General features: G+C 42.6%; 1 protein-coding gene across 1 annotated transcript in view; it reads left to right on the top strand.

Annotated features, from left to right (window-relative positions):
* The window catches only part of TMEM30A (transmembrane protein 30A), a 260,141-nt gene extending 250,230 nt beyond the window's left edge, over positions 1-9,911 (top strand). The window contains exon 7 of the mRNA XM_078648076.1: positions 7,551-9,911. Within this exon, the coding sequence (XP_078504202.1) occupies positions 7,551-7,744 (194 nt within the window). The 3' untranslated portion in view covers positions 7,745-9,911. The remainder of the gene's footprint in view (positions 1-7,550) is intronic.
* Positions 9,912-12,265: the final 2,354 nt, after the last annotated feature.

The raw sequence follows: 12,265 nt of genomic DNA, 5'->3' as shown, positions 1-12,265 counted from the left end.
CACAACGGAGTACATATATGGGTACTTTCCTCAAAGAAAATCTATATGGATACCTACTATATACACACAACGGGAAAACTCAAATTCTCCCAGAAAACAACAAGTGGTACTCTACACCATTTGTGTTTTTTATTATCCTAGGGGAATCAACTACACTTCACTCCCTCCTCCGCAATCTCTAAATACCGCTATACAATCGATGCACAGTTTAATCAAGAAGACGTATATGCTGCAAAACAAAAATATTACTTACCTGTAAGAATAGTTTTGCAGCCTAGCCTCTTCTAGAGTCACATACGACTCTCCCTCCTTCCCTGTGAAGGAGAAAGAATTAAAATAAATCAATGAATACAAGGAAAACTCAAAACATAGTCCCTACATCAACATAGTAAATAAGTACTTGTAAGGGCTAACAAATAGCAAAAGCTATACATCTCCTCTTTCAATATTACGTACGTAATATATTTTTTTTAAACTAGAGCCGCAGCAACTATGCTGCGTATCTCCTATTATATCAACTGATAACCCCTTTCATAAACACATAAGCAAAAACTAGTAAAAAAAGATTATAATAATAAATGTGTTTAGGTATATATAGATAGATAGATAGAGATATATATATATATATATATATATATCTCTATCTCAATAAGTCACCTTTTACAAATCAACAAGTGTCCCTGCACTCTCAGCCCTATAAGCAATCGGTATTATACCTATTCAACAAGCAGACATAATCGCAACGCAAAACGGGAAAAACTAATCTGAGAGCTTGCACGCACACAAGGGGGGGGGGGTTGTAGCCTCACCAGAGGGATCAGGTTTCGCAACCTCCCAACAGAAAAAAAGAAAATACAAAGCACTTTCTGACTCCGTCTACCAGATGTAGGGATATGCAGTTTGTGAATCTAGAAGAGTCTAGGCTTCAAAACTTTTCTTACAGGTAAGTAATATTTTTGTTTCCTATCAATCAACGCAGTTAACGGACACCTAGGGAAAACAAGCACCTGGAAGGATTCCAAAGGGGAGTAATCTGTGGTTAAAGTATCCACAGAAAGTAAAACCAAGATAAGAAATGTTAGTCTTCATGGCTTTGAATGAGGCAGTTAGTAGCAATAGCTGCAGAAGTGTGCAAGAAAGCTCCAAAGGAGGTTTGAGTCATCAACCAAAAATATGATTTGCTTTGGGGTTTCCTCCTAGTAAGCAGGTAATCAGATTTCAGTCTCATGTGTTTATGAGAAAATACAACTGGATTGATTTATATTTACCCTATTATATGTTCGAGGCATGTGAGCTGCTGAATTCATATCTGTGCACAGATCGCCGCCTAGTGTTAGGTCCGGATGATTGCACATTGTTGTCCTGGAAGAGTCTTCGAAGTATCGCGAGATAGGTGGCTCCTCCTTCGGACTACAGCGCGCATGGGCATCCTCTTCATCCTCAGATTGGTTTTTTTCCGCCATTGGGTTCGGATGTACTTTCCTACACTCCAAGTTCGGAATCAACAAAACTTCTCTAAAGGCCAAAAGGCCTTCGGATTCGTCAGTATTGTTCAGCGTTTGGTACCGATACACTTTTTGAACTTCTGTTGCACCCCGGACGTCGAATCGGGCCGTGAGGCCTTCTCGACAACACGTGGACCGACCGTCGATGGAACGAAGTCCATTCAAATACTGCCCGCAGTGCAACTCCAAGTTCCCGCACACAGATAAGCATCCTGTGTGCAACAAATGCCCATCTCCAGATCACAACGAAGATAGTTGCCTAGCCTGTGCCCAGTTCCGGTCGAAAAAGACTATCCGGAATCAACGGGCGGCGAGGCAAGAAATGCCAGAGGTCGGCGCCAGAACCCGACAACATCTTCGACGATGAGGCAGACCTAGCTAGTGCCAAAGACTCTGATCAAGACGAACAGCAATACTCGGAGCACGACTCCGAATATTACCTCAAAGAGGAGGAAAAAATCGTTGATCTCGAGGAATACGATCAAGACATCATAGCGGTTGAAGACGACTCCGATGACGACGAGGGGCGAACCGTGAGTACACCGCCCCATATAGACACTACACCGATATCAGAGGCTCGGGTCGAGGCATCGCCAGCAGGCCTTAGCCAAGATCAACATCCTCGTTCTACAGCCCCGCCATACCAAGAACATACCAAAAGAGCCTTCTGAGACACGTTATACGACACCGGTTCCATCAAAACCGAAACTCGTCGACAATACCGTCTTCGGACCGATCGTCGTCGAACCGAAGGTGATTAGGCCGAAGGGCGTCGACCCGAAGGCCACTGTCCCAATACACCCTTCGAAGCCAAAGACCATCGAGTCTACATCGAAGACAAAAGCTATCGAGTCGAGCTCAAAGTCAAAAGCCGTCTAGTCAACCTCGCGGCCAAAACACGTCGAATCGACACCAAAAAAGCACTTCGAATCGACTCCCAAGACAAAGCACGTCGAATCGAGCAAAGCAGACTCAACTTTCGACAGTGGGAAAAAAACGGTCAATGAAGGCAAAAGGCCTACGCCCAAAAGTAACGTCGAACCGAAAGCGAAACCGCAGGTGGACGAAAACAACTCTTTCGAGCCGACTCCCATCGATCCAAAAAAGGGCATCGTGCCAAAACCACAAACTCCGAAAACACCTAAAGAGACTATCGAACCGACCAAACCGATCGGTCCGAAAAAGGTGGTGAAGCCAGCCAAAGACGTTCAACCGACAAAACCTGTCGAAAAACATCAAAAACCGATCCAACCACCAAAAGCGGTCAAACTCAATAAAGCTATAGACCCGCAAAAAGTCAAACCAAATGCTACGGCTCCGAGGCCAAAAACTGTGGAAGAAGAGATTATTCATCCAGACCCATCCACAGAAGACAAGTCAAAACTGTACATTGACCCCAAAACTGGTAAAGTGACTGTCTACACAAAAAAGAAAAGACCTCTGCCAACTGAAGACTTTTCTAAAATTCCCCTCAAAAAGAAGACTGTGCTACCTCTCCTATACTTTTTGAACCTATCACTCCAGCTATGCCTACTACTCCATATGCCCCAACATCACCGGCACGCTCTGACTACAACCCAGATGAAGATCAGGATGCAGATGTGGGGTTTGGGTATCCACAAAACCCAATAGGAGACCCAAATTTACAGCCATGGGGTGGGGGAGGAGAACCAGATACTGAAGGGACACACAGGCCCTGCTGCCCAGATATGATAGGGCGCACTACGACAGCTTGGAAGACATTCTCCAACACTTATCTGATCCTTACAAACAGCAGGCAGATGAACTTCTACAGGAGGGGAAGCTCATCACCAATGCCTCAATTAAATGTGCCCTAGACGCGGCAGACACTACTGCCAGATCCATCAATACTAGCGTGCTGCTAAGGCGCCACGCATGGCTTCGCATATCAGGCTTTAAGAATGAAGTCCAATCCACAATTCTTAATCAGCCCATTATCCCAGACTTTTTCCATGGGAGCTCTCCAGTCACAACAACACCGGGGCTCCTTTCGTCGCTCCAATTATAGAGGAGGAGCGCGAAGTAATACATCACAGCAATCCTCCACCTACAAAAGTAACACACAATCCACATACAACAAAAACACAAACAGGGGTGGATACAGAGGAAATAACACCAAAGGACGGGGTCGTGGAGGCAATGCAAATAGATCCTCCACTAACACCAAACAGTGACTTCTTGGCACTACCGCCAGACCACATAACACCGGTCGGGGGAAGACTACAACAATATCTGCCAGTCTGGTTAAATATCACTACAGACAAGTGGATCAGGCAAATTATCCAACATGGCTATTGCCTCGAACTCACCTCAACACCACCCAACATACCACCCGTGCACCGTCCAATGTCACAGGAACATATAAAGCTACTGCAACAAGAGGTCATCAGTATGCTGCAAAAGGGGGCCATAGAACCAGTCCCACTACAACATCAGGGAACAGGAGTATACTCTCTATACTTCCTTATTCCAAAGAAGGACGGGTCTCTCAGACCAATATTGGACCTCAGGCCCCTCAACCTGTACATCTTGTCTGAGCATTTTCATATGCTCACTCTCCAGCAAGTCTTACCATTGCTTCGCATGGGAGACTTCCTAGCAACTCTAGACCTCAAAGACGCGTACTTTCATATACCAATACACCCTGCTCACAGAAAGTACCTAAGGTTCACCATTCAAGGACAGCACTACCAGTTCAAAGTCCTACCATTTGGTGTCACAAAAGTTCCACGAGTGTTCACCAAATGTCTAGCTACAGTGGCGGCACATCTCAGGAGGCAACACATCCATGTGTACCCTTATCTGAACGATTGGCTAATACACGCGCCATCAGCCCAGCAATGTGCCAACCACATGTCAAAGACCATCCATCTACTGCACAGTTTAGGATTTTCACTAAACTACCCAAAAACACATCTGCAGCCCTCCCACGTCCAACAATACCTGGGAGCAACAATAGATACACTGGCAGCAAAAGCATATCCCAACGCAGCACGGATCAAGGGAATGCAAGCGTTGATCCAAACGTTCAGACCCCAACACTCGTTACCAGCTCAAGTGTTTATGCAACTAATAGGCATGATGGCCTCGTGCATATTCATAGTCCCTCATGCTAGGCTACATGTGCGTCCACTCCAAGAGTGCCTAGCAAGGCAGTGGAACCAGACTCACGGGCAATTAAAGGACCTAGTGTTGGTGACCAGTCGAGCATACAACTCTGCATTGGTGGAATCCACAAAACCTTTGCAAGGGACGACTGTTCCAAGAGCCTGTCCCACAAATGGTGTTAACTGCGGACGCATCCCTACTAGGATGGGGAGCCCATGTCCTACACTACACAGTACAGGGACTCTGGAATGCACATCAACCTCCTAGAGTTGATGGCAATCTTTCTAGCCCTAAAAGCTTTCAAAACACACTTGTGCAACAAAGCCGTGTTGATCCGGACGGACAACATGCTATGTATTACATTCAAAAACAAGGAGGAACACACTCACCACAGCTGTCGCACCTAGCTCAAGCAATGTGGAAATGGGCCATTCAGAAAAACATGTTTCTCATGGCGGAGCACCTCCCAGGCAAGGACAATCAAGTAGCCGACCTGCTCAGCAGACACAGCCAACAGATGCATGAATGGGAAATTAACCCCAAAGTGCTCCAACCATTCTTCCGGAGGTGGGGACACCCGGAGATAGATCTGTTTGCCACAAGCGAAAACGCAAAATGCCAGTACTTTGCCGCTAGATTCCCACATCCGCAGTCGCAGGGCAATGCAATATGGATGAACTGGTCAGGCAAATTTGCGTACGCTTTTCCCCCAGCTCCATTGATACCACTGGTGGCACGCAAAATGCGCCAACATTCGCTAACACTGATCCTAGTTGCTCCCACATGGGCAAGGCAACCATGGTACACGACGTTCCTAGAACTGTCAGTAGTACCTCATCAAAGACTGCGACTCACACCCAATCTTCTAACTCAGAGCCATGGAGAAATCCAACACCCAGACCCGCAACAGCTGAACCTGGCGATCTGGCCCCTGAAGTCCTAGAATTTGGATACCTAAACCTGCCCCCGACTCCATGAATATTATCAAAGAGGCAAGAAACCCCACTACCAGAGCATGTTATGCAGCAAAGTGGAAACGTTTCGTCATTTACTGTAGCAACAATGACATTAACCCACTTGATGCTTCTACTCAAGACATCATTTGCTATCTCTTGCACCTACAACGTTGCAATTTAGCCTATTCCTCCATCAGGATACATCTAGCTGCGTTAGCAGCATATCTTCAAAACAGGCAACACCTTTCACTATTTAGGGTGATAGCAATTAAAGCGTTTATGGAAGGACTTAAACGCGTAATTCCTCCAAGACACCCACCTTCACCAGTCTGGGATCTAAACGTCGTTTTAACCAGACTTATGGGACCACCTTTTGAACCACTACACTCGTGCGAACTACAATTTCTTACTTGGAAGGTGGCTTTCCTTGTGGCTATTACTTCGCTTCGAAGAGTTAGCGAGCTACAAGCCCTAACTATTCAAAAGCCATTCATTCAAGTACATGCAAATAGAGTAGTTCTCAGAACAAACCCTAAATTCATGCCAAAGGTGGTATCCCATTTCCATATAAATCAAACCATAGAACTGCCAGTGTTCTTCCAAAATCCGCAGACAGTAGCTGAAAGGGCCTTACATACTCTAGATGTCAAGAGAGCTCTGCTATACTACATAGACAGAACTAAGGCATTTTGTAAGACAACACAGTTGTTTGTTGCTTTCTCACTGCAACACAAAGGCAACCCCATTTCTAAATCAGGTATAGCCAGATGGATCGTTGAGTGCATCCAAATATGTTATTTAAAGGCTAAACACACCTTAACTGTTCCCCCTAGGGCACTTTCCACACGCAAGCTAGGGGCATCCATGGCTTTCCTGGGTAATATTCCTTTACACGACATTTGTAGAGCAGCTACATGGTCAACCACACATACATTTACCAAACACTATTGTGTAGATGTACATTCAAAACAGCAAGCTGCTGTAGGATAGGCTGTTCTCAAAACTCTTTTCCAAAATGCTGCAGCTGACAGAGGTAGCCACCGCTAAGGGAAATACTGCTATACATTCTATGCACAGATATGAATTCAGCAGCCCACATGCCTCGAACGAAATATGCTACTTACCAGTATGCATCTGTTCTTGGCATGTAGGGCTGCTGACATTCATATCGCCCACCCACCTCCCCAGTGCCTGTCGCAGCTGCAGCATTCACTCTTTGCATGGACATCTTTTTCTGTACTATACTCCATCTCTGCCACAATGGCGAAAAACAATCTGAGGATGGAGAGGATGCCCATGCGCACTGTAGTCCGAAGGAGGAGCCACCTATCTCGTGATACTTCGAAGACTCTTCCAGGACAACAATGTGCAATCATCCGGACCCAACTCTAGGCGGCGATCTATGCACAGATATGAATGTCAGCAGCCCTACATGCCAAGAACAGATGCATACTGGTAAGTAGCATATTCCTTCTCCTATTTACAGCGTTCAATGTTGTAACTGCTGGATGGTAGAGGGGGATTTTTCCACATTACATTTGGTGAAGGTAACCATAATTAATGAAAAATGTAATAATCTATTTTGGTTTTGTTAACCATGTACAGTTTACTTTCGCCAAACTTGAAACCAGGCTGGTGGAGGAAGTGCACTGTGTTTAACTTGCGTGCCTTAAAAGAAATGATGACATAAAAAAGGTGTGTGTGTATATATATGTGTGTGTTTGTGCGTGTGTAAGTTGCTAGCATTTGAGTAAAACAATAATTGTGTGTATCAAAAGGGGTATAATTTTGTTTGAAGGCTTAGGCATCACTGCACTTTATAAAACTACATGTTGAAGTGTGATGGAAAGGTGGAACCTTAACTGTTCAGCAAATCTACACTGTGAATTATTGTGTGGTGTAGCAGTAATTCAGTATAATCATTGTATCCTTATTGATTGTTTTCCTATGTACTGTTCAGATTACCCTGTAAAATCATTTGATGGACGGAAGAGAATGATCCTGAGCACCATTTCCTGGATGGGAGGAAAGAACCCTTTCCTGGGAATCGCATATATCACTGTTGGCTCCATCTGCTTCTTTTTAGGAGTTGTGCTACTGATTATTCACCATAAATACGGAAACCGAAACAGTAGTGCTGACATTGCAAATTAGCTTCTGCTTGAATATGGTATTCTGCATGTGCACCAAAGCAAGGCCAGAATGGGCCCGGCTTTTGTCTGTTAGGTGTGCTTAATACAAGTCATTGTCTAAAAAAAAAAAGGCTGCATAGTTTTTTGTTTGATTGCTGCTTGACCTGAAAAGCAAAAACAGCGAGGGGTATGTAGTAGAATTAGTGATATGACCAAGCCATCATTGGCATTGCTTCAGTAGTTTATTCTTTTAGCTCCCTTCAAGCTTCCAAGGTTTGTTCATGTATTTGTTACTTTTTTAAAGATCATCCGTCAGAAGAGGTTCCCTGTCCTGCTCGGTATTGCACACATTTCCCCGATTTGTTACCAGACAGGTTTGTTGTACTGCAAATGTACGCATATTCAAGGTATTTAAGATGAAAGATTTGATCAACTGCTTTGATTGTTGTTGTCTGCGTTAATCTTAAGAAGCATTCATGTTTTTGTTAGACCAGGCTAATTAAGTCTTTGATTCACATTCTTGTTTCTGTAACTCGTTTTTTCATGTCTGAATAGGCCAAGCATGTTGATCTGCAGCGAATAACACAGCAGCAAATTCGACCTCATATTTTCTATTTAAATGCAGGGTTCTGAAATTCCCTCTTTAGAGAAGATTTGAACTGGTTTTAAATCTGTAAGGCAAAATATTCCTACAAGGGGCGTTATCCTTTTTATATTTAAAACCTATGTTCTGGATTGTGATAACATGAGGAACTAGAACTCTGTGTTGCTTCTATTTTATGTCCACATCCTTCCACAGTGGAGAAGATACAGTGCAGTTTGGAATTCTGTGTCATTTTTGTTGAGGTAACAACTCCCTTTTTCTTTTTTTTTTTTTTTTTAATAAAGATGTTTTGGACAGGACTATGCTGGAGATGGGTTGTGGTACCTACAATTATAACAAGCATAAAGAGAAGAAAGAAGGGTTAAGCTCTTCTGATGTAGCACATCAAACTACTCAAGACATAACCTTCCCCAGTATTATGTATATCTGAAAATGGATATTTGCATTTATTTTTCTCCAAGGTGTACAATTAAGTAAATATGTTCAGCAGGATTCAAGACATAACAAGAAAAAAAAATCCCACACTTATGATGAGGCAGCCTCCCCTGAGTTTTTTTGGGGCAGATGTAGCAAAGTTTCCTTTCCTGTTTGTCGGGTGACACACATACATGGTAATTGGCATCACCCTGTGTGAATCTTGAAGTTTTGTTATTTAAAAGGGTATTGATCTAGGAATAAAAAATGTTTGCTGTGTCCTGTTTAGATGTCATATCTGGCATTTTCTGTTCAACTCCATAGATTATATCTCTTGTATTGTTTATGGTGATAGATGCTTTATGTATTTAGCCTGCTAATTATTGTGAATATTCAATGCTATTTTAAAGATTTTTTTAAGCAGCAGTGTGGTTTATGCTTGACGTGAATGTAAATTTTAAGTTTTCTGTCAATCGAAACAATTAACACTTCCCTAAAGACACAAGTGGAGGGCTTGCTTTTTTAAAAATGTGTCACTACTGAATATCACATGGTTGCCTGTTTTGTGCATCTCTTTCCATTGCCCGTAAAACTAAGTAGGAACAGGTGTTGCGGAGAGCAGACTGCACCCTAAACAAAACCACAACAAATGTGTACCACTGTTAACACCTTCGCTGTGTTCGTCGGCCAACGACCGTTGCGAGCACTACCTCCGTTGGCCGTCGCAGCCCCGCCCACTCCGCTAAACGGCCGTACCGCGGCGGAATTGCCACCAAGGTTAATAGAACAGGGTGGTAATTTGACTCTGGATTCTAATACGGCAACATTCTATATCTTTTAACCAAAGGTATGAAAATCATCATTTTTTTCTCTAGACGCTTACTTGCTAAAACATAACTGAAGTTGACATTACTCACAGAATTAGCAATAGATAAAACTCTAGTATCAGATGAGCAGTTTTCATTCCAGCCTGTTCGTACATTGCCATCAAATGTTGTTACCTTTTCCCATATCAAAAGTTTTGTTTTGTCAGCGTATTTAAATCTGATTTATGTTGAATGCTTTATATTTAAGTTATATTCGAATTGATTTAGTAATGCCTCACTGTAAATAACGTGATTAAACAAAGAAGAAAATTGTTATTAATAAAACGCATGCATGCGAGTAACCCTTTCACAGCGCTGCTATGTGTGGTTTAAACAACTATCGTGCTTTTCTATGCAAGCTTCCATGGCTCACGTTGCCAACTGGATAGATTTAGTTCCCCAAAGCTGTTGAGATTGAAAATATTGCCTTAACATTGAGAATTTCTCTGGGGGGGGGGGGGGGGGGCGGGTCTCGTGGGGGAAGGGGGGATTTCCACTGAGAGCCTTGGCACACTCTTTTAGCATCTGGTGTACCTTTCCTTGTTGAGGATTTCAGTTTTTTTTTTTTTTTTTTTTTTACTGGAGCTTGTGATCCTTTTTTTCTTTAGATTATAACATGGAGGACTGAGTTTAATTCGAGTAGTTCTAAAGACAATGCTCTCCCTCATTGTAAGAATATCGGACTATTGCCAATTACGCACAAACACCACCTTTTTGAATAGTGAAACTCCATATTTAGGCCCGGAAGAGGCAATACATGGATAAACAGTTTCCTCTTTGGAGGAATGTGAACTTATAGTTTTTTAACTTGAAAATAATTGGCAATTCGATTTAATAGCTTTACTGTCATTTATTTCTACTATATTGATGATGTTTATTGTTGAAGATCAAGCCACTCGGATTTCAGATATAGTATGCAAATATTTACTATAGATTAGTGTTGTTTTTTTTTTTCAATGTAACCATTGTTCTGTTGGAGATTTTTACTTTTTATTGCTTCTTAACAAAATGTTAAATAGTAATTTTACTATTAAGAAAATGTTAAACAATCATTTTAAATGCTTGCATTGCAGTTTTCACATAAATCTTTACTGATGTCTCCAAAGTCGGGGTCTGCATTGGTTGCTGCTCCCTCACTCTTTATTCCATACTCTTTGCCATCCCTTATTGTGTCTCCCTTTTATGTTTACATCCCCATTGCTCACCTTTTTTGTTCGAGGTGCATGTACCTTGTTGGACAAGCGTAATATAAATGATAATTGGGTAATAATGAATTGATATCTCAGTTAATCTACCAACTTAACCTGCAAGTGTCCTAGTGCAAGGACATTCTGAAAAGGAATACATAGTTGACTATTTGCTGGATTTTAAAAAGAAATGCCTACAGTATTATCTGAGTTTGCATGTGCAGTGCTAAGAATGTCTAGTTATCCAAGTCTTCCCTAGAATATTTAATCTCTTACACCCCCCCCCCGTCCGTCCCCCCGTTAAGGCACGCTTGAACCCCCTTTGAAAGACTACTGGGTCTGCTACATGCCCCTTGTCTATGAATCTTGTTACATGGCAAGCTTAGATGTGGAAGGCATGAAATCTACTGGTAGTCGCATGTCAAATTCACCTTTGAGATGGATAAGGCAGAGGCATTCATTATTTTGTTAAAGTCTGGTTAGTGGTGAAAAAATGCTAACATTTATCCCATTGGAAACATTACTTGCAATCATGTGTAAAGAATCACTGAATACCTCGCTAAAAATGCTTGGAGGGAGTGCAGAACCCACTTTGACATGGAAGCCAAGTTCAGTCTTCATCTTGGCCATTAGATATTTCACCTTTGCAAATGATTTATTTACTAAAACTGCAGTGCAGACATGGATGCTTCCACAGTTTCATTGAAGAAAAAACCCTAGGCAACTATCTGCCCATAAAGTATAACAGACCTAGTTAAGCATAAACATGATATTAGAGACTGTGTACAATTCAATAAAAAATAATTGTATTAATACAAATTCTTTTAAAATTATCATTGTTAATATTTCAATAATTCCATGAAAAATGAGTACTGCACAACAACATCACAACAAAACTTACAGAATGGACAAAAAGGAATACAATTAGCAAACATGTGCATATCAACTAAACATGATAATCACTATAATAATCTTCAAAATAATTTGTTAGAAAAAAACAGAATAAATCAGGTAAACAATAATATAGTCAAGTGGCTAAACATTTAATGATGACTCTTCTCAATGTTGACATTGAGAAGATTCATCATTAACCCCTTCCATGCGTCAGACGCGCGGGAGCCGTTGGACCACAAGTGCTACTGTGTGTCGGATGGCTCCGGTGCGTCCGACGCCATTGCCCATGAAATCCCTCTGGTGCAGGCACCAGAGGGATTTCTTTTACACCCCCAAAACCTCAGTAGCTGGGGAAAAACTTCCCCCAGTTCCAGATCAGTAGCTGGGGAAGAGCCCCCTCCCTGCCCCCCCTCCGTTTCTGTGAAATGACGATCAGCGCTGAACTGAAATGAGCCCTCTTTCTATGTGCTCTGGGGGCTATCTCAGCCCCCTGAGCCCCCAGCTTCCGAGCCCCCCCTCCCCCACCTGTTTCTGTGAAATGACGATCAGCGCGCACGCCGTGCTGACGTCATTTCACA

The sequence above is a fragment of the Lissotriton helveticus genome, chromosome 6, assembly GCF_964261635.1.
Source record: "Lissotriton helveticus chromosome 6, aLisHel1.1, whole genome shotgun sequence".
NCBI classification, from domain to species: domain Eukaryota; kingdom Metazoa; phylum Chordata; class Amphibia; order Caudata; family Salamandridae; genus Lissotriton; species Lissotriton helveticus.
This window is presented reverse-complemented; position numbering and strand designations above follow the sequence as displayed.